The sequence below is a fragment of the Episyrphus balteatus genome, chromosome 4, assembly GCF_945859705.1.
Source record: "Episyrphus balteatus chromosome 4, idEpiBalt1.1, whole genome shotgun sequence".
Taxonomy (NCBI): Eukaryota; Metazoa; Arthropoda; class Insecta; order Diptera; family Syrphidae; genus Episyrphus; species Episyrphus balteatus.
The window spans coordinates 1,300,359-1,324,112 of record NC_079137.1 but is presented as its reverse complement, the minus strand read 5'-3'; the positions used below and the strand labels follow the sequence as shown (position 1 = coordinate 1,324,112).

Sequence of the window (23,754 nt, the reverse complement as noted above, 5' to 3'; positions counted from 1 at the left end):
AACCATTATTTTGGAAAGTTTTACAAAAAGAAAAAAAACTTGCAAAATCACTCACCGTGTAAACACCAGACAATTAAATAACTTAAAATATATTCACTGAATGTTGTCATTTTAACATGGATTTTGCTTGAATACTGCCATTTCAATTTCGAATTATAAAAGTACTGCCAAAATTCCATAACTTCGAATATATTTGCAATTTATAACAGTTTCACAGTTTGCAAAAAATATCTTGACTCGTTGGTTGTGTGTTCTTACATGTTTTTCGTTAATTTTTTATTTGTTTATAAAACAAGCCGCAAACAATATTCATTAAACTATTCATAAACATGCACAAGTCAAAGTAAACAATAAAACTACTCATCATACGCAACAATTACCACTAAATTCTTTCAATGAAAATTCATTGTCAATGTTCGAAATTTTATGTCGGCGGCAATTCATAAAAGGATCCTTGTAGTGAAGGAAAAGTCATTTCCAACTTAAAAACTGGCATACTGCAATTATAAAAATCTGGGGCTGGACAAGAAATCAAGGTTTTCATTTATATTTGCTTTTGCAGCACAAATTTTTTTTATTGACATCTATTTTGAGCGAATAAAATATTTATTTAACTCAAAGTATGAATAATTTGGTAAGGATTATGATAATTTATTTAAATTATTTTTATTAATTTCTAATTGGTTTTTGATGTGAATAAAACTATAATTCAAGGATCATGTGAAAAATTACTATCCTGAAAACTACAAAATGGACTTATCTGAAACAATGAAAGCTGCCCTCTCAAAAGGTCCACCTCTTGTCAGTCCAGCTTCTAGCACTTCTGTTGTCACACCTGGATCTGGAGTAAGCAATCATGCACCGCTTTCAGCTGACGGTCAACATGGCAACCTTCAAGGTGTTGGCTATGTCACTGAAAAACTTTACATGCTATTGCAGCTATATCTGCAAAACAAGGGATGGAATCCAAGTGTTGAACTGTTGCAGTGTTTCTCTGATCTCAAGGATAGTGCTATGCTTCCGAGTGCTGCCTATTTGCAGTAAGTATCAAGTTTTTAAAGTGCTAGTGCATGTGTACTCTTATTGCCAGGGAAAGGATTTTTAAGACCTAAAAAATTAAAAAAAGGCAAATCATAATCAAATAAAAGGATAAAAAGGAATCTTTTTTAAGTTTTCAGGAAACAGCCTCCTGCGATTGTCTTTAACAAGCGTCTTTCTGCTTAGCAGAAACGATTAGACCCGATTTAAAATGGTCGAAGTTATTCACTTCAATGTTTTCGGGAAGTCTGGAGTTGGCGACACATTGATTTCAGAATTAATTTATTTGAATTGAATTGATAATTCATTCTCGTTGATATTCTTTAAGAGCAACACTTGCCCAATCGATGTCCTTTGAAAAAAAGATTTAAAAATAAAAAACATTTACAGTCGTTTTTATTAGATTTTTGTCCACTTATACACTGCATAACTTTTTTCAAATTGTTGGAAATATGCTTTATTCAATAAAAATAATAACATTATTCGCGGTTAAGACAATCTACTCTCTACTCTTGTGTATTTGACAGCTATAAGACAACAATAAACAAGGTTTTTGATCACATTTTCCAAATTTAAAAAGTTGTATAAAGTTATACAACGTTTATAAATACGGGGTAACAATCTCTCAAAACTTTCAAAAATTTGGGCTTTAAGGTCGAACAAAATTAAAAAAATTATTTTAATGGTTGGGATAAAATAAGAAATTTACGCAATCTTTCTATACTTTCTTTTTCTAATGTGTTCAGTTCAAGTAAATTTGTTTTCTTACGGTTATGTAACGGCCATATTTTAAAGCGAAATAATTTCAACTGAAGTGAACAAAATTTCTAGCTATTTTGGTATATACAAATTTAGATTCACAATTTTTGTTTCGATTTAAGAAAGCAATATACAATTTAAAAAAGGCATACAAAACAAACAAAATTGTCAAAAATAGACAAAAAAGAAGGCACTAAAGGATAAAAAAGGCAACATTAAAATCATATCGCTCATTTTATTGAATACTGTCATAACTAAAAAATCACGAGTTTTGAGTTATTAAAACCAGAAACGCAATCACGCTTTGAAACATAAAATATTCTGTAAAATAAAAAAAAACACAGTCACCTACAAAATTATTGGGCCAAGTCTTGATTTAATTGTGGAAAAATGAAGAAGGATATTATAATGTGTTGAAAAATACATAACAATTTGTTTATTCTTTAATCCAATAGTTATAAAAGCAAAACCAATCAAAATAAATGCTTTTTAATGAGAACTAGCAATAAAACTCAGTCTACCACATCCTTAAATTATTGTTATCTTAAATACTTAAATTGGTTTGATTTAAAATATCTCGATGTCTTTTTTTGTGCAAAATTTATATAGAGAAACAAAAAAGCACACCAAGTATTGTAATAATTTATATTTTTGTATTCACATTTGGCCCAATAATTATGTGGGTGACTGTAACTATGTCTGATAAATGTCAGAAAGCGAGCAAAAGTTCAACCTAGCTGAACTTTTGCTCGCTTTCTTACGTTTCCTTACGTTTGTCAAAAAAAGCGTAAGTAGAAAAAGCGTCATTGTGAGAGATTACACAGATTTCGTATGGTTGAACTTTTGGCAGTTGTCCAAATCGACGGCAAAGCGTGATTGTGTTTCTGCTTAAATGCAGAAGTTATTGGAATAAAGTAATCTTTAATCCTGCGAAAACTCATTTCTTAACAATAAAAATTGAGGGAGAAAGAGCACTAGTTTTGTTTTAGAAACTAACTTTTTAAATACGAAAATAGATCGATACCAATTTTAAAACTCGTTTTCTGAAAAAAAAAACAGTTTTTTTTTTAGTTATGACGGTGCTCAAGTTAATGGGCGATATATTTGGAATCAGGGGGACATGAATCGTGTTTGTATAAAGTATACTTTCTTGATAACGCAGAAAAAAAAGGCAAAGTTAGGAAAATCCGTTCCCGGTTTGTAACCCTACCTCAATCTTTTTCAATTTTCCTTTTGTACTTCATCGTCCTCCTCCCTGGGTTGAACTTTCAATTTATTTTAAATAAATTCTGATAGCTAAAAATCCTCCTTTTTCTATAGAATTCTAGCCAATCGTTTAACTCTTGATGGCCAAGGACGTTTGATTTTGCGAGAGAATGGCAAAATAGTCCTTCCCTTCGAACACTTTGCCAATGCTGTTATGCTCAAACACATGTCCGGACCGCATGGTCTACATTTGAGTGTAGAGGCAACAATGCGGGCAGTTGTTGAATCCTACACCATCGGACGTGATAACTTTGGAATGGAAAAAGAATTCATCGTAGAGGTGGTACAATCTTGCCCATCGCCAGCATGTCGTTATTACAAGACACACTTGCCAATGCCACCGATTCCATTTATGGAACAACCATTTGCCAGTGTTTCGCCAGAATTTTTGCAACACATGCCGCCACCTCATTCGGTGGGTGGTGAAGTAGATTTGAGCAAGAGCGGCCATAGTAGTGCTCAAAAAGTTCCTCAACCAATTTCGCATATTTCCAAACAAAATTTGCAAACACAAATAAACAATCATCAACATCATCAGCAACAATTGCAACAGCAACATCAGCAACAACAGCAGCAGCAACAACAGCAGCAACAACAACAGCAGCAGCAACAACAACAGCAGCAGCAGCAACAACAGCAACAGATTACTGCTGCTATCATCCAACAACAGAATCGTGTTATGGCTCAGCAGAGTCTCGAAAAGTTTAGCAATCTTTCGTCGATTGAAAAGCAACGAGTTCTTCAGCAATTGGATAAGAAGCATTACGAACAGAATATACCAATTCCGGTGCCAGGAGGAAGTGTTGCTTTACAGCAAGCTCAGGGTAGGCATAAGCTACTAAGTTGAAAGTTGTTTTCGTTTAAAACTCTTTTTTTTTTTTGTTTTATTTTGTAGTTCTAGCTAACGCAGGAAATATTCCTCATCAAATTCCCAGTTCCTCTCCTCACTTGCCACCTCCGCCATCTCCATCATCAGTTTCATCACATACAGATCAGAATCAAAAGAATATTGATGTTTTGCGGTAAGTTGTTTGTTTCTTTGATATTCTTTTCTATTTAATTGAATTTGTTTATCTCAATTTTTGTTTAGCTCTAATCTGGAGTCTTTGGAATCAAATAAAGATTTACTAGCATTACATAATGGTGCATGGGGTGGTCAAGATTTACGCGAAGGACAAACTGTAGGCCAGGAAAAAATCGTACGAGCCTTTTCGGAATTAATGAAGAATATGTCGCGAATGAAATCATACATTCGTCCATCAATGTGCAAACCATATGGCAAACAAAGTGAAAGCTTGCAGAAAAGTAAGTACAATTTTAGTAAATTTTTAATAATTGCTTTGTTCTGTTTCACAGTCATCTCACAATAATATTGTTCCAAACTAATCCATTTGTTATGGCCAAGATTTATAGAAATGCAGTATTAACTTATACATGTAGAATTTCTTATAAGCTTTGTTTTTCTGGGTTTTATTATTTTTTTTTTAAAATTTGGTTCTTTGATGTTTGTATGCAACAATTGTCGATATCGACGATTTATCATTGTCCAAGTTAAAAAATTGTATAAAAATCTCATTCTGTTACTCCAATTAGCTTATCCAGTCAGCTTTAACCTTAGCCAACTGCTTCGAGTTTCGCACGCCAAGTTGGTTAAGCTTTCATTCCACTTGCGATTGCACGGAGATTGGTGCTAACTGAACTCCCCGTGGTAACCGTGGATGAGCTGTGTGGACTGCTAGTGAGCTTCAATTATTATGGTGCTTAATTACGTTTAGTATTTTGTGTTCAGATGCGTTTTCAGTAAGCCGTAGTAAATGTGAAGCCTTGCTGTCAACTTGATATGCAAGGAAGAGGGCATTTAAGTCACCTTGTTTCTAAAGCCCCTCATGTCAGTTGGTCTTGCGGAATCACTTGGTACTAAGAAACTCTTTAGGTTCTCTGATGCAATAATTGCAGTTAGATCTCTATGAGACAAAACCCCCCGATTATTTTAAAATAATGTCAATTGCTAACAGGTACTCTTTCCTTGGAAAGCAATGGTGTATAAGTGGCTCTTTCTAATTAACTAAGGCAGAGGGTCAATTGAAAATGATTTCCTCCGGAAAAATAAATGGCTTCAATTTTTTTTTTTATAAGGAACGGATTATGCTAATCGATTGGGTGTCAATACAACCGGTAGTAAAGTACAACAGAGGCCATCAAATAAAAAAGAGGGCAAAGGGAATATGGTTTTGCAAGACAAGGTTTTAATTCTCAAGAGCCCTTTTGTGACGACTGCTTTACAAACTTGTGGGTTCGGTATATTGAATCATGCGCATAAATATTTTATTTTTCTAACAACTTTTTCCTTTGCCATTGTATTTTTCATTTGCTTTATTATATTAAAACTTAAAAATAACGTGCTTTTAAAAAAATCATACAGCAATTATGTTCAATAATTTAATTAATTAATTAAAAATAAAAAACAAGCACTCTTGGATACGATTCAATTGGTTCAATCGTTGCGAAACTGTCTACCTGCTCCTCATATCCCAGTTAGTTCATGGAAAAGTGAAGATCGTCATCGCAAGGATCCTGAAGGAGTTAGAGTTGAAAGCAACTAATTTTACTAATTCTTAATTTAATAATTAAAACATAATTTATTTAAAGGCAATTTAATTATAATTATTAAGTCGATTATATTATATAAATTTAATATTGAAGAAGATGCTAAAAAAACTGAATGTGGTGGTGAGTAAGATATTATAAGATTTTTTTATAATCAACTTTTTTTCTATTAATTATTATTAAATAATAATATTTGGATAAAATCCAAGGGTGCAATAAAACATATAGTATTGATAGAAATGAAATTAAGAGAAAAAGAAGAAGAAAAAAATAAACGCTGTGAATATTCGCTGAGCGTCTATAGGAAAAAAAATTAATAAATTTTATTCTTAACTTGAAAAAAAAAAAATTAACGTGCCATTTATTTAGAAAACAAAATTAATAATTATTTTTTATTTTAACATTATTTAGACTGAATTTAAATTTGAAAAAAAAAAAATCTTTCCAAAAAGCATTATTCCTAAAGAAGGCATTTTATTAAGGTAAGAAATGTCAAATTTTTTTTAATAAATTGGCAGTTTATATCTGTGATAAAAAGAAAAAAAAAAAGTAAGAAAAAATGTTTGAGAAATTTATAAATTTGGCACACAAAAATTGTACGCTTTTTGGTTTGGGAGTGAAACAAAAAGAAATAAAAGAAAATGTGTTTGTGTTATGTATGATGATGATTGATGATGGTAGTTAAATTATATTATTCGTTTAAAATTAAAAATAAAACACTATAATGATGATGGCTGGATGGATATTGCACTAAACATAATCATTCTTATTTGAAACAGCAATTCAAAATATAAACATAAAATCAAAAATACAACTAGATTCTAGATTCTACAATAATTTACAAAGCTTTTATTCTACCTTTCACTTTAATGTATATTTTGGATAGTGTGAATAAGAACTCCAACAAACACCGACTCAGCGTTTAAAAAAAAGTATTTTGTCTAGTTGGGTTTTTGAATCTTCTATCTGTGGGGCTTTCTCACGACCGTCCGGCTACTAAAATTATGTAAGCTGATCAAGTTATAAATGTAGCCAACACTTTTAACGACGACTTCACTGATCACTGAGACAACATAGCTGTCCTCTTGTTGAAATGCGATTCCATTGCAAATGTTGAAAATTTTTGTTTGTCTCAAATTTCTCATTGTGATCTCTTCTCTGTTTTGGTCCTGTACAGTAGGGGATGAGTTCCACAAATAACGCTCTTTGGGGATTCTTAGCGAAATGCTGCAGAAAACCTTATACCAACTGGTGAAGTGGTGAGTGGCTGAAGCATTACAAGCACGGAACAACAACTCATTCAGGTAAAAACAGAGTTCCCGAAAGAATAAAGGCATTTTTGCAACCAAAGGAAAACACGCGAAATATTGAAAAAATGGTCGTCTCCTCTATCGCCATCAATTTTTTTGACTTTGCCTCTTTGAAAATTTTTAGTGGTGGCATAATGTTTTATACAACCGTAATAATACTGTACTGTACAGAAAAAATAAAATTAAATTTGTTTTTAACGTTCTAGTTAAATTAATAACAAATAACAAAAATTAATGACAAATTTTTGAAAATTTTCATCGGTCATAATAATGTAGCCACCTATCTACTGTATAGTGAAACGGAGAGATTGTCGACCTCGTGTTGGAACAAACTTATGAAAATTCGAGAGTTTTCATAATGTTACTTAAGACGACGCTACAGCGCTGGGGTTCAGATTCTGTTCACACCTTCCATTAAATCCATTATTTTTCTTTCTTAATAAATTTTTTTTTAAATTAATTAAAAATACAGTGGCGACAAAATAAATAGCACATGTACCCTAAAATTTCTAAAATGAAAGTTTTTCGCACTTTTTTATCTTAAAAGAGCTGTTTTATTAATGAGGAAGTAAGAACACAGATATATTTGATTTATTAAAAAAGAAATTAAGTACATTGAATTCTTTAAACAAAAAATAACAACAAAATCATTAATACAGCTCAAGTTTTTTAGGACAAAATAAATAGCACACTTCCTAAAAACAAAAAAGAGTGTGTGTACACATGTACACGCGACTGAAGTTATACTTCTCACTCAGTATATTAAATGAATATTTACGTTATTGTTTTTGTTTTTTGTGGCAACTTGCCACATGCAACTTGCCACATGCAACTTGCTACACTCAACTTGCCATATGCAACTTGCCACATGCAACTTGCCACATGCAACTTGCCACATGCAACTTGCAACATGCAACTTGCCACATTTTGTATACTGAATGCCATATGGCTCGTGCCATATTTAAAATACTAAAGTACTACCAACTCTAAAGGTTAAACGACAGCCCTGCTGCCCAATTGTCTCGGAGATGGTGATCGCGTCATAATCCCTTTGACATTCTTGTCAAAAAAGAAATTTTCATACCCACCGTCCCATAAGAAGTATAACTTCAAAAACAAATTAACAAAAATTTCAACACAGTTAAAAGAAAATAACTAGTATTTGGTAGGGTAACCCTTATTATTTATCACAGAATAAAACCAGCGGTTAATATACGTAAAAAGACTCCGAAATCGTTCAAAAGGTACTGAGTAGCAAGCTCGTCGAAATTCCTGTCAAAGTTTGTCCAAATTTCAGGTATTCGACCTATTAATCGCTTTTCCCACGTCACTCTACAAGTCCTCAATAGGATTCAGATCTGGGGACTGGCTTGACAATTCCATAACACCGATTTTTTGGACGGATAGCAATTGTTTCACAGACTTAGTCTTATGTTTTGGATCGTTATCCTGTAGAAATGTCCACTTTAAAGGCATTTCCTTCTCAGTAAAAGGTAGAATAGTGTCCCTTAGGATTTCTTTGTACTTAAGGTGGTCCATAATACCCTCTATCCGATGAAATGGCACTACACCATGCCAAGAAAAACATCACCAAACAAGAATACTAGCCCCACCATACTTAACAGTCTATATTTTATACTGCGGGTCACATTTCAACTGCCCCACGCGGGGAATTTCCGTATGGAGCATTTGGAAATGTCCCCTATGGGGCATAAGAGGCATTTCCAAATGCCCCATACGGAAATTCCCCGCGTGGGGCAGTTGAAATGTGACCCGCAGTATAAAATATAGACTGTTAAGTATGGTGGGGCTAATATTCTTGTTTGGTGATGTTTTTCTTGGCATGGTGTGGTGCCATTTCATCGGATAGAGGGTATTATGGACCACCTTAAGTACAAAGAAATCCTAAGGGACACTATTCTACCTTTTACTGAGAAGGAAATGCCTTTAAAGTGGACATTTCTACAGGATAACGATCCAAAACATAAGACTAAGTCTGTGAAACAATTGCTATCCGTCCAAAAAATCGGTGTTATGGAATTGTCAAGCCAGTCCCCAGATCTGAATCCTATTGAGGACTTGTAGAGTGACGTGGGAAAAGCGATTAATAGGTCGAATACCTGAAATTTGGACAAACTTTGGCAGGAATTTCGACGAGCTTGCTACTCAGTACCTTTTGAACGATTTCGGAGTCTTTTTACGTATATTAACCGCTGGTTTTATTCTGTGATAAATAATAAGGGTTACCCTACCAAATACTAGTTATTTTCTTTTAACTGTGTTAAAAATTTTGTTAATTTGTTTTTGTTTTTAGGAAGTGTGCTATTTATTTTGTCCTAAAAAACTTGAGCTGTATTAATGATTTTGTTGTTATTTTTTGTTTAAAGAATTCAATGTACTTAATTTCTTTTTTAATAAATCAAATATATCTGTGTTCTTACTTCCTCATTAATAAAACAGCTCTTTTAAGTTAAAAAAGTGCGAAAAACTTTCATTTTAGAAATTTTAGGGTACATGTGCTATTTATTTTGTCGCCACTGCAAATACCCACCGAATAAGAGTTACATTATGTATGTGTGCAATTTATTCATAATATTTCAATAATCTTACCCACCAAATATACCAGTTTGCAATAATAAAATGTTTAAGCCAATAATTATTATTATTAATAAAAAAAACTAAATTTATTTCTTTTCTTTTAAATTTATTCAATTTAAAAAATAAATGCAAGAGACTTTAAGGCTTTATTCGAAATCGGTTGTTACATCCAAATGCATTAAATAAATTAATGAAAAAATATTAAATAAAATTATTAATAATTTTTATCTGTAGTTTTTAAAATATCCTCGCACGTACACACAAATATATAAAATAAAAAAAAAAATAATGTATTTGCTTAATAAATAAAATTATGTATTTATTAAAATTAATCAAAAAATTCCTACCTACATACAAATACAAATAACAATCTTTTGCAATAACAAATACATATATAGTATTAATTTTAAATTTTATTAAATCTTAAGAATCATAATAAATTTAGGCCTATCATTGTATCCGTTCGGTTCTTAAATTTGTTTGGAATCGGAAATAAGTAATGTATACAAAGTGTTAGTTCAGATTTCTGATTTTCAGAGAACTTTTTTTCGACAAAAACTGAAAAAAATTAATGAACAAATTTTAACGACCAGATACCATGAAAGGGCTGAATATACAAAGGAGTTACGTAATATTTTTGTCATTTCGTAGTTTTTGTGTTGACCAAGAATAAGTTAAGTAAAACTTAACACAACATGATAACTACTTAAAACTATAGATAAATAAGTAACATCCCAATGTGTACACAATAGATTCAAAAGTATTAAGCAACAAAAATCGCTTCGAATATCAATCTTTTTATTAAATATTTTATGTGATTAATTATTTTTTTTTTGTCTATAGCCAAGTTAAGAACCACAAGTATTAAAAATAGTAGATTTAATCTCATTAAAATTTTATTAAAATAAAAAAAATATGTATTATATCCAGTGTCATTTTTGTAATGTATCCACATACATACATTTTTTATAATAATTATTAATTAATGAGTAAAAATTTATTCATGTATATTTATTAATCAATAATTATTATAAAACAAAATAAAAATTTCTTATAAATATAACAAATATTCTCTGTGCCATAAATGGTTAAAATTATCATGAGTATTTGCTTAAAGAAATAAAAAAATTATATCAGAAAAAAAATTTTGAGCAGTTTGTTTAATTTTTCTGATAAAGCAAATTTGATGGATCCAGAATAAAGAGGCGTGTACTAAGAAATATTTATACTGGCGAGTAATTAACCCTACAAAAAGTACTATGTTTTGAGGAAAGTATATTTTATTTTATTTGGCACACAGTGTCATTTGTTTTTAGGTGCATTGAATTTACCTCTAGAATTAACCTATATAAAATCACCAAACTACTCGTAAAATTTCACAAAAATAATCACTTGCTTCATTTTTAAACTCACCTCGTGTCATTTTTTAAGAAAAACAATTGAGTTAAAAATTCACTTCCGTTTATGCAAAAATTCCAAATTTAACCGACGGAAATGAAAGAAAGCACTTCCGTCATTCAAATGTAACCGACGGAAATGAAGGAATGTACTTCCGTCATTCAAATATAAACGACGGCAATGGAAGAAAGCATTTCCGTTAATATTTGAATTCAAAAAGTTTTCAACGGACCTTCTGAAATTCCTGGGCGCCTGGTGAAAAATTTTAAATTTGTAGGAAAAACTCCCGATTTTTCGATCTAACAAATAGAAATTTTTTAGATGGATATGAAAATCACATTCGTCTTCCATTTTGATTTGAGGTCCGAAAAATTCACTACCGTTTATATAAAAATTCAAAATTTAACGGAAATGAAAGAATGCGCTTCCGTCATTGAAATATAACCGACGGAAATGGAAGAAGGCACTTCCGTCACTATTTAAATTCAAAAAGTTTTCAACGGACAAATATACTTTCTGAAATTTCTGGGCGCCTGGTTACTCCAGTCAAAGCGTCGGAAAAAAGGGCCTCACCTTGCGATGAGAGGCACTGTCAGTTTTTATTTCATGGATCGATAGGGGTATATTTAAAAGGCTTAAACCCAATTTCTCACCACCTGATCATTCTTTTTAGCGGAGTTATTCACAAAAATGCATTTTTTGGGATATTTTACTTCTAAGCTAATATCTTTGCTCCAGGTTATCGTAGACCAAAAAATAAACATACATTCTCTTCCTTATAATATTTTCTATCGTTGTATGTAATTTCATTGTATTTGAGTGAGTAAATATAAAATGGCAACCATTTAAAGTCAAATTCTTGTTGTTAAAAAACACATTTTTGTCATTATTTCGAAAAAAGCTTACATCATGATTGACATTTTTCCAACCTATTTTATAGCCCTGTTCATGTCCTGCTTTTTACAGAAAAAATCAGCTCTTTATCACCAAAGATGGCCGAGCTATTGATAAATGAACGCATGCAAAACCGGTGCGAAAACACCCAAAAATATCGTTTTTTGGGAATAACTCGACTTCAGAATGTCCTACGGCAAAAAATAAAGCAATGAATTGTTCGTTACAACATTTTCTATCAATTTAGTGCACAATCTTTTTGTTGAAACAAATAAAAAATAAGTAATATTAAGTCAAAGTCGTTTTTTTGTTTAGCAAACTCTCGCCTTATTATTTTGCAAACGGTGCGAGTATTGGCTAAGAAAATAAAATATTATTGTAGTTCTTTAAATTATCTACAATTTAAAAAAAAAATTAGCTCTCTATGACCCACACGAGCCGAGTAATTAATTTTTTAAAAAAGGTCCAAATGACCAACGAAAAAACATAAGACAAATTCTCTTATAACAAGAAACAATGAAAACAACCCCTCTCACTGAAAAATAAGTATTCGAATCATAAACAAGGAAAATTTTTTTGAATTTTCGTACGAATAAATGCTTTCTTAAAATTATAATAGCTCGGCTCCCGTGGGTCGTAGAAAGCTATTTTTTTTTTTAAATTGTAGATAATTTAAAGGACTACAATAATATTTTATTTTCTTAGCCAATACTCTCACCAATTGCAAAATAATAAGGCAAGAGTTTGCTAAACAAAAAAACGACTTTGACTTAATATTACTTATTTTTTATTTGTTTCAACAAAAAGATTGTGCACTAAATTGATAGAAAATGTTGTAACGAACAATTCATTGCTTTATTTTTTGCCGTAGGACATTCTGAAGTCGAGTTATTCCCAAAAAACGATATTTTTGGGTGTTTTCGCACCGGTTTTGCATGCGTTCATTTATTAATAGCTCGGCCATCTTTGGTGATAAAGAGCTGATTTTTTCTGTAAAATGCAGGACATGAACAGGGCTACAAAATAGGTTGGAAAAATGTCAATCATGATGTAAGCTTTTTTCGAAATAATGACAAAAATGTGTTTTTTAACAACAAGAATTTGACTTTAAATGGTTGCCATTTTATATTTACTCACTCAAATACAATGAAATTACATACAACGATAGAAAATATTATAAGGAAGAGAATGTATGTTTATTTTTTGGTCTACGATAACCTGGAGCAAAGATATTAGCTTAGAAGTAAAATATCCCAAAAAAAGCATTTTTGTGAATAACTCCGCTAAAAAGAATGATCAGGTGGTGAGAAATTGGGTTTAAGCCTTTTAAATATATTCCCATCGATCCATGAAATAAAAACAGACAGTGCCTCTCATCGCAAGGTCAAATGACGCTTTGACTGGAGTAGGTGCAAAATTTTAAATTTGTATGAAAAACTCGTATTTTTTGGTTAACAAAATTGAAAAAATTTGGATGGAAATGAAAATTACATCCATCTTCCATTTTCATTTCAATGAAGGTCTAAAAAATTAATTTCCGTTTATTTAAAAATTCAAAACATAACCGATGGAAATGAAAGAAATCATTTCCGTTAATATTTAAATTCAAACAAATTTCAACGGACAATCTACTTTCTGAAATTTCTGAGCGCCTGGTGTATAATTTTAAATTTGTAGGAAAAATCCTGATTTTTTGACAAATAAAATGGAAAATTTTTTAGATGGAAATGAAAATCATATCCGCCTTTCATTTTCCTTTCATTGGAGGTTTTAAAAATATATTTTCGTTTATATAAAAATTCAAAACATAACGGACGGAAATTAGAGAATGCAGTTCAGTCATTTAAATATAATCGACAGAAATAGAAGAAAGCACTTCCGTCAATATTTAAATTCAAAAAGTTGGTAAACCAAGTAAACCTTCTGAAATTTCTGGGAGCCTGGTGAAAATTTTTAAATTTGTATGAAAAAACTCTGATTTTCTTATTAAATTAAATAAGTTTAGCTTTGTTCCACACAGAGAAAAATATGACCCGCTAAAAACTAACAGATTGCCATATTGTTTTACCGTCCATACATTTCATAAGGAAATCTTATTAAAATCAACGATTAATAAGGTTTTTTTAAGGAGATTTCTTATTATTTTTATAGAGAAAATCTTATTAAAATTTGACTGAAAAGTTGATTTTTTTTGCAACTTACCACTAGAACAAAAATCACGATCAATATTTTCATGGCAGGTTGGTTCAGGTGGTAAGGTGGGCGACTAATGATTTGAAGTCTCCAGTTCGATTCCCAGCCTGGTCATCGTTTTTTTTATTTTTTTGCAGATTTTAAAACAATAAGGAAAACCCGATTGTTTTAATAAGGTTTCCTTCTTGGATGAAAACCATAGAGAAATCTTATTGTTTTTGTTCTATTTTATGTGGTCTATTTTTCTCTGTGCAGTTGATGAAGAGAAATGAAAAACTCACATCCGTTTTCCATCTTTTGGTAAATTGATTTTTTCACCAGACATCATAAATTTGATATTGTAGTAGTTTTATTTTTCTTCAAATCATGTAATAGATTTTTTTCATATTCATTTTCAATTCATACATTTATGAACACAGCCACCATCATCTGTTCGATGACAGATAAATTTTTTGGTTTGTGTTTATCAAATTTTTCATCAAAATAAAACAAATTGAAAAAAATTGATCTAAAAACAAAATTCTTTAAAAAGTTAAAATTTTAAAAGAAATTCTTCAAAATGCATCAAGCATACAATGTTTATTCCATTTTAAAACAAAGTGTTCATATTGAGTCGATTGCTGCTTATGGTTGGTAATCTTTTTCTTTCTTCTTCTGGACTAGGAGGTGTGATATCTTCTTTTATGTATGTTTTCTATTTTCCTACAGAAAACAATGTAATCCTTGGCACACGAAGTGGTCAATTGATCATGTATTCGGTGCAAACAAATGAGCCCGATAGCAAAATAAACTTGCAACTGTTGAAATTTAATAAAAATTTCAGTAAGAAAGCAATCAATCAAATGGAAGTGATTGCCGAGGAGAATCTTCTTTTCATTCTCACTGATAGCATGATTAATGTATGCGATATAAGTCGATTAAATTTTGCATTTATTCATAGTTCCGTTGAGACCAAAGGAAGCAGTATATTTGTTCTAGATGTGAAAGTAACATAAAAAACACATAAAACACATTTATTCTTTGATGATTCATTCATTTTTTCTTTAACAAAAATTAAAGACACCGAAATCTCAAACTGGAGAAACAGCCACTGTGATAAGAATGTGTGTTGCCATTAAACGAAAACTGCAATTCTACTATTGGAAACTGGATCGATTGCATCCATTGCCAATCAGTATCGAGTTGAAAGATGTTCCGAGAGCACTCTGTTGGATTGACGACATCATTTGTGTTGGTTTCAAGGACGAGTATGTTATCTATAATGTAAGAAATGTTAATTTTTATAAAATTTCAAATTTCATTCTAAATTAAGTGCTCATAGTATCTTTTTTAGTTAGATGTAGAAGACAAGTTTTTAAAATTATTCGGGGGGGAATGTGCTGTCATTCACAAACAAATAAAAAAGAAATAGACAAGAATTGATTTTGTTATCAAAGAAGTTAGTAAAAGTTCTTTGTAACTCCATTTTTACAGATTAGAATCCCTTTCAATTCCCTGAATTGAGCACCAATTCTTCAAAAATGTATTACCAAAGCATAAAAGAAACCTAATTTTTAGAATTTTTAAAGGAAGCTAGAAGACAAGAGTAAACAATGCAGTCAGGTCAAGATCAAAACCCATGCTGGGTCTTCATCATGGGAAACATTCAAGATCGAGTTAGTTAAAATACTTGCTCATCCAAATCATGTCATGTGCCAAATCACTTATACATCAAAATTTGTTTTAATTCAGGTGTCTTTGGGTATATCCGACACTTTGTCTTACGTTCGAAACTTTGTCTTCCGTCTATATGAACTATGGATGTGGCAAAATTTCTAGAAAACCAAGTAAAGAACTAGATCCGATAAGAAAGAAAGGTACTGAAAAAATGGCAGTGGATCGATTACGGTATGGGGCTATTTCCTAACTACTGGTGTGAGTAACTTGGTCTTCATTGAGGAAAAAATAGATGAGTATACTTATTTAGACATTTTATAGAACAACCTGCACCAGAGTGTAGAATATTTAGGCTAAGATGGATCGTAAAGACCATAAGCACAACTCGGTCTTGAGTGAATGTTTGCTCAATCGCTTTAAAAATCAGATCCAAATACCCCCGAATTGGATGATATTGGGCATCTATGAGAATATTTGCTAAAAAAAAGTATGGAAGCAGTGAAAGGATTGGCTGAAACGACTTCCTATAAGACTCGTTTGAATAAGATTCGGCCCAAATGTTACAAAAAAACCATGTAAAATCAAGGCCTACAAGACAGTTTGCACTCGCAGGTTGTAGGGGGTACCCTAAAAAGTATTAATTCTTAAAAAAATTTAGGAATTTATGTTTTTAACTTCGATTTTCATACTTTTTTTTTTCTCTGTTTACTTACTTTTGTGGTATAAATTTTGTACTGTCTTTAGTTTTTTGTCAGTTTTACATCTCGTATTGCTTATTTGACAATTTATTTTTTGTAAATATGTACATAGGTTATGACTTATGATTAATGAAATAAAACCACATTTAAATTTTTTTCGAAAATCTGTTAGATTTTTTTAAAACGGTATTGGTAAATGCAAAGTTAGGGTGTATACTTACTTTTGTGTCTGAGTGTACGTACAAAAAAGCTTCCCTAAGATCTATTTGGTTATTAAAACATTTTTAGCACCGAAAAAAAACATAACATAAATAAGTTTTTTTAATATTTAAACAATATAATTATGAACATATCTTGTACGCCCACAGATTTCTTCCAACACCCCAGAAAAGCATGACCTGATCGTCACATCATCGTCACACAGCATGGACCCATGCATTTGTGTAATAAAAAATCACGTATTTGGTGTTTCAAAAGACGAATATCTCGTTGCTATTGATCCAAAAGATTTTGTAAAAACCAAAGACTCTGACTCGAAATCAAATAAAGAAAATGCAGTCTCGGCTGGAGAATCTAAAAACTCTGTCAAACCACTCACATGGAGTAGTTCAGTGTTGGATCTAGGTTAGTATTTCTTTAATAAACTCTTTTTGTCATTTACCATAACTCGTCAATTATAAAGTTTGGGACGAGCCATTTGCAATTGGACGAATAGCAAATGGTGTTGAAGTGCGTTGTCTAGAAAGCAGTGGCCTCAATAAAGAAACACTCGTCCAAAGTATACCCGAACTAGGTAAGGTAAAGTTTTTGGTTCGATCGGGAAAAGGAACAATATTTGCCGCAGCAATATCGGAGCTGTGGTATATTCAATTGGTTGACATTCCCACACAGCGACAGAATTTACTCCAACAAAAGAAATTTCAACTTGCAATCGAATTAACTGTAAGTTTGTTTATGCTTTCATTTGTTAACAAAATATAAAAAATCCTTAAACTACAGAATATATCTGACGAACCAGAAGAAATCAAAGCTGATACTATTCGTCAAATCCATACACGTTATGCCAAAGAACTTTTTGCCAATATGCAATTCTCTCTGGCAATGAATGAATTTGCTAAAGCACAAGCAGATCCTTATGATGTCATTCGACTGTTTCCTAATTTAGTTCAGGATCAATCCAAGACAAACATTCCAATAGAGCCAGCAAATATGCCAGTTCTGGAAGATAAAGATCTAGAAAATGCACTCATGGCTTTGATTGATTTTCTCGCTGTTGCCAGACAAAAAGAAATCCATAAGCTAACCAACACAAAAGGACCTTCGAAATCTTCGCTCTTGTCGATTATTGATACAACTCTACTCAAATGTTATTTGCAGGTAAGAATTTTCTTTAGAGTAAAAAAAAAAAAAAAAAACAATCAAATGAGTAAAACTTATTGGTTTACAGACAAATGATTCATTAGTAGCTCCATTGCTGCGTCTCAAACAATGTCATCTGGAAGAGTCCGAAAAAACTCTAAAAAAGCACGATAAAATCAGTGAATTGATAATTCTCTATCAAACAAATGGAAAACACAAGAAAGCTCTTGAATTACTCCAAGCCCAAGCATCAATTGAAGGTTCTAGCTTGTATGGTCACGAAAGAACAATTCGTTACTTACAAGCACTGGGCGCTGATCATAAAGATTTGATATTTGAATTTTCCAACTGGGTGTTGCATAAACATCCCGAAGATGGTTTGAAAATTTTTACCGATGATTTCATTGAAGTTGAGAATTTGCCCAGAGCTAAAGTTCTTGATTTTCTTTTGGTTGGACACAAGAATCTAGTTATTCCATATTTGGAACACATTGTAAATGTTTGGAATGAACCAATAACAATGTTTCATAATATTCTTGTTAAGCAATATCGAGAAAAGGTACAGATTTTGATGAAAGAATTGGAAAATGCAAGAAGTGAAGGAAATAGGTGGGTTTTAAAGAAAAATGTTTGTAAGAGTTTTTTTCTATATTTTCTTGTCTTCCACACAGTGAAACTCTCCAACAGCTTGAAACTTATCGTTCGAAAATGTATGATTTTCTTAAGAAATCTGACAAATATTCCCCAGAGACTGTTTTGCAAGAACTTCCTCCAAATATACTTCTCGAAGAGCGTGCCCTTATTTTAGGCAAATTAAAGAAACACGAAAAAGTGCTCGCTATTTACATACAAATTCTTGGAAATGTCGAAAAAGCTTCAGAATATTGTGAAGAAGTTTATCCTGAAGAGAATGATATATTCGCAATGCTTTTGAAAACTATTCTCAATCCTTTGAGTGTACCACCCTATCAAGGAGTGGAATTACATCCGGATTTCTTGAAACCAAATTCGGAAATTGTTTTGCAATTGCTAAACAAGTATGCTGTTAATATAAATCCAGCTAAAGTTTGGCCAGTGAGTTATACCAGTTGAAAATCATTTGAAATTTTGAAAATCAAATTTATTTTCTTTTTGTAGTACTTGCCCGAAGATATGCCCTTACATAGATTAAGAAATTATATGGAAACTGTTATTCGTACCCAAATGGAAAGGAAGCGACATCATCAAATATTAAAAGGACTCCTTACCGCCGAATGCCTTCGATTGCAGGAACAACGAATGCATCAAGAAAAGAAATGTGTTACTATAACCGATTTTAGTATTTGTCCAGTTTGTAAAAAACGATTTACCAATCAAAGTGCTTTTGTTCGATATCCAAATGGAGAAATTGTTCATTTGTCATGTCATGATAAACAAGTTGGTGTCGCTTAAATATAAATAATAATAAAAATAGCTATAAACTTATTAACTTAAATTTTATATAAAATATATTAATAAATAAACCGCAATGTAATACTATACTAATATTAAAAATAGCACATATGTAATAATTAACCGATAACGAGGCTTATTAAGTATGGTTTATTAATGGTGTTAAGTCTTTTGTCTCGGATTAATTCTCATCATAAGCTACGTTCCACTTCGAAAAACTTTGGTTACATTTGTAAATCCTATTGATAAGGCAGTCGAAGTTTTTTAAGCGACCCCAAAATAATTGGTAAACGAAAAGAAAATTTTGAACAAAGAGTTTTTATCTTATTAAAGACATACCCAAGCATCGTTTAATAAGAACTACCTTTTTTAACCAAGAACTTTGATAAATTACCACAAGTCCAGAACTAATCAATTTTCATTTCATATTGAGTTTCATACAGTTTTTGCTCAGATTGATTGATACGTCTCCAATAAGGAAATTTAAACAAAAGTGTGGTTTGGTTTATAACTGTCGGAAAGATTGGGTCTCTTGAGATCTTATATCGTTAAATTGTTTATAAATAAATTCTTTTCTGGATTGAAATCTATCACTTTGCGTTCACTATCATTTTTTTTTTTTTAATTTAACACCAATCAATTTCAGACACACACTTTTGTGGTTGATTCATTTTTGTATTTGTATCTTAAATATCACAGCCGGTGTAGCTGAAGATAAATCATCGTTAAGATGCGTTTACAAAGATTCAATTATTCTTGTCAAGATACTGAATAGAACGAACGCGTGGGTTAGACCTGATAAGCCTATATAGGAAATTCTTAAAATTTAAATATATTCTTTTTAATTTCTACAGAAATGTTGACAATTTTCAGTGAAAGGAGATAAAAATTCAACATAGTATAGATACCAGTGTATTCCAATGAACTAAGAACAAATAAGATAAAAAAAATAATAATTGTTTAAATATTGTGGAAGATAAGAGTACATTTAGTCAAGAACAGAACACTCAACCTAGCACAACATCAAAGCACCATCATGGAAGAAAAAAAGTGGACACCCACAGGATCGGCGGCATCCACTTCAAGGAATACAAACAAACAACTTTTGCCTAGAACCATCAGAAATAAGGATGCCGACTCATATGAAGCAACTGAAAATACCTATCACGGAAGAAGCAGCTACACAACAAAGATACAACAGAGAATAACAACTGAATATAACCCACCCGATGGAGGGACTCGAGCTTGGTTAGCTATGATAAGTGCCTTCTTCTGCTTAGGACTTATTTTCGGATTGATTAATTCGTATTCGGTGATATACTCATATTTGCAACGCAGATTTACATCTTGGGAAGATCCAGAAGCATCAAGCAAAGCAGGTAAAATTATTCTATTATTTTATAGACCAGTTTTTCAGTGCGAGTTAACCATTAGCTTGTTAGGCTTTTATGTATTAACTCAGCACTAACAAAACTGGTTCTAAGAAAACTTATCAGGATATTCCCAGTACAAATATGTATTTTATTTTAAAAGCTCTTATTGGATCGTTTACTTTCGGAACTACTCTCTTTTGCTCTCCCATTGCTGGAATGATGACCGACAAGATTGGTGTCCCATTTACAACTTTAATTGGAGGCGTTATCAGTGTGCTTGGACTCTTTTTCTCATCGCTTTCTCCATGGAGTGTAACTGGTCTTCTATTTACATATGGCTTCATGTTGGGTCTTGGGTCATCTTTGGTGTACACTCCCACACTTTCGGTCTTGGGCATATATTTCAAACGCTATTTGGGGAAGGTCAATGGTTTCGTTTGTACAGGTGCAAGTATTTTCACCGTAATAATGCCACCAATCCTATCTTACATCCTGACCACATACGACTTTCGTACAGCACTTCAAGTCTTAGCAGTTTGTTTTTGCTTCTTGATAGTTTCAGCATTTGTTTATGGGCCAATGCAATGTCCAGTTGTTAAAGAATCTGGAGATGGTCATTCAAGTCCAGTGTTTAACATTGATATATGGAAGGAGAGATCCTATATCATCTGGACCCTAAGTTGTGCTCTAGCTTTGTCCGGCTACTATGTGTCCTATGTCCATATGGTTAAATTTACTCAAATCAATTTTCCAAGACGTAACAGTAATTTGCCAATTATGTGCATTGGAGCAGCATCGTGTATTGGTCGAATGATTGTCGGAATTCTAGCAGATATTCCAGGAATCAATAGAATTCGAATACATCAAGGTTCATTGATTGGAATGGGTGTGGTAACTGTGATGCTGCCCTATATTTCATCATTCAATACTCTCTTGATAAGTTCTGCAGCTTTGGGAGTATTTGATGGAATGTTCTTTCCAGTACTCGGACCAATATGTTATCAATTGTGTGGATCAAGTGGTGCTGCACAAGCTATTGGATGCTTTTTGGGACTAGTAGCAGTGCCAATGACTATTGGCCCGGTATTGGCGGGAAAGATTTTCGATGAAACACAATCATATACATTGCCATTTATAATTGCTGGAATTCCATCAATATTGGGTGCACTTTGCATGTGTTTCATTGATAATAATTCAGAATATGGTAAGGATTTTTATTCTTTTTAAGGTTTTAAATTATATTTTGGATTATTTTTTTAGAAAGACTTGATTGTTTTGAAACTGTACAAGAAGGAGTTTCCAGTAGTAATTTATTGAATGAAAATACCTATTCGATTGTGATTGAATCGGCTAAGGCGGCTTTACCTGAGAAGGAAACCAGTGTTTCTGACACACCAAAGCGGCGATATAGATACACAATTTTATAAGCAAAAATAAAACAATTTTAAAAGGTATTATATATGTAGTTTTTAAGAATGATGGTTTGATATTTTGAAAATATTCAAGATATTGAAGATTTTAACAGTTAAAAGAAAGTTTTAAATAAAGAAATATTACTTTTGCACTCTTCATTTCATTAAACTTAAAAAACTGGATTACATATTTTCTAAATGAACAGTTTTTTATTTAAATTTGGCATATATTATGGTATTCGTTTCTAAGTAAAGAGTTTAAGGCTCTTTTTTCAACTTTCCATTTTTTTTTTCAAATTCAAAACTCCAAAGATGAATTTCTACGCCTGTTTGGCAGGGTCAACATCAATTCTTCGAATAATAACTTTTCGAATGGATTATTCGAAAACCATTCACAAAAAAAAAAAAACATCGAGAAATCGATTCATCTTTAAATAGTTCTTCGAGTGACAATTTTTGGAATTTGGAATAAGAATTCTTCGAGTGATAATTCTTCGAAAGGGAATTCTTCGAAAACAATTCACTGAGAAACAACTCTTCGAATAACAATTCTTTGAATGTTGTTTTATTCGATTGAAGAATTGTTATTCGAAGAATTGTTTTCGATGAATTTTCAACAAATAAAAAAACATTTCCGAAAACACAAAGAGCATGAAATAATCACAATACTTCGTCTTCGTTCGCCGAAAACATCCTAAGGTCCATTTTCTTCACTCGGAGTTGAACAAAACTTGAGAATTTTTATATTAAAAATTCTCAAGTTATGTTCAACTCCGAGTGAAGAAAATGGACCTAAGTGCATTTTTTCGACTATTACTTTTTCATAGTCAACCAGTTACAGAAACATTGTTTTTCAATTGTAAGACAAAAAATTAGTCTACCTAAATATTAAGGAACCAGCCTAAACCATTTGGGATTTTTTTATAATCGATTATCGACTTCTAATACAACATATTAAAAAAAAAGTGACTTAGTACCAATTTATTCACACTCCATTAAATTTAATGTCGCCATTAAATAAGGGAAATTTTAAAATTTGTATGCGATTTGACAGATTTCTAATTTTTAGTGGGGACGTCAAATATAGTTGAGAGTGAATAAATTGGGCCTAAGGGAGTTTTCATTGAAAGGGAAGTACTTGATCATCAGAGATTCAAAAACTTTAATTGGTGTTATTAGAAAAAGAAAATGTTACTCATACGCCACAGTGCTCGTTTGTATTACAAATTTGAAAAATTATATCACTTAGGTATCCAAAAATGTAAACGTTTTATATTTGTTAAACAATTTGTAACAAATCACATTTGTTGTAAGGCAATTGATAAATCATTATGTTAAAAATGGATATTTTTAAAATGTAAACGTTTTATATTTGTTAAACAATTTGTAACAAATCACATTTGTTGTAAGGCAATTGATAAATCATTATGTTAAAAATGGATAGGGTAACAAATTACAAGTACCTACATATATCAATCTATTGATTTTGGAAGCCTTAAACCAAAACTTGTTCAGAGACTTGGGTCCGAAGCTATCGATGAAATGAAAAGTATAGAATTAAAATATATTGAAATCGGACTACAAAATATTGCAAATCATTTTTTCACTATCTAAAACAAACTCTTATCCCGTGTTCATTAATTGTACACACATTTTGTTGATTCTTTCAAAAAGGTATTCCCTTTCACTGTGTGGACATTAAATAGCTATCAAATAATTAATTTGTAGACATAACAATGTCAAACATGACAAACCAATTGCG

At 31.6% G+C, this 23,754-nt stretch overlaps 3 protein-coding genes across 3 annotated transcripts in view; 2 read left to right on the top strand and 1 right to left on the bottom strand.

Moving 5' to 3' along the window:
* Positions 1-212: 212 nt before the first annotated feature.
* LOC129917786 (vam6/Vps39-like protein) lies at positions 213-19,340 on the top strand. Its single transcript, XM_055997935.1, has 13 exons — positions 213-634; positions 715-1,040; positions 3,118-3,887; positions 3,959-4,085; positions 4,154-4,368; positions 14,772-15,049; positions 15,123-15,326; positions 16,786-17,041; positions 17,100-17,359; positions 17,417-17,794; positions 17,865-18,385; positions 18,448-18,850; positions 18,914-19,340. Exons 1-13 carry the CDS (start codon positions 623-625, stop codon positions 19,205-19,207), a joined length of 4,044 nt encoding a protein of 1,347 aa, XP_055853910.1. The 5' UTR covers positions 213-622; the 3' UTR covers positions 19,208-19,340.
* Positions 15,117-23,754, bottom strand: part of LOC129917804 (uncharacterized) — a 47,603-nt gene continuing 38,965 nt past the window's right edge. The window contains exon 5 of the transcript XR_008772859.1: positions 15,117-15,319. The gene's annotated coding sequence lies outside the window, so the exon portion shown is untranslated. The remainder of the gene's footprint in view (positions 15,320-23,754) is intronic.
* LOC129917797 (monocarboxylate transporter 10-like) lies at positions 20,091-22,035 on the top strand. The gene is made up of 3 exons (XM_055997969.1): positions 20,091-20,586; positions 20,741-21,784; positions 21,841-22,035. Exons 1-3 carry the CDS (start codon positions 20,244-20,246, stop codon positions 22,005-22,007), a joined length of 1,554 nt encoding a protein of 517 aa, XP_055853944.1. The 5' UTR covers positions 20,091-20,243; the 3' UTR covers positions 22,008-22,035.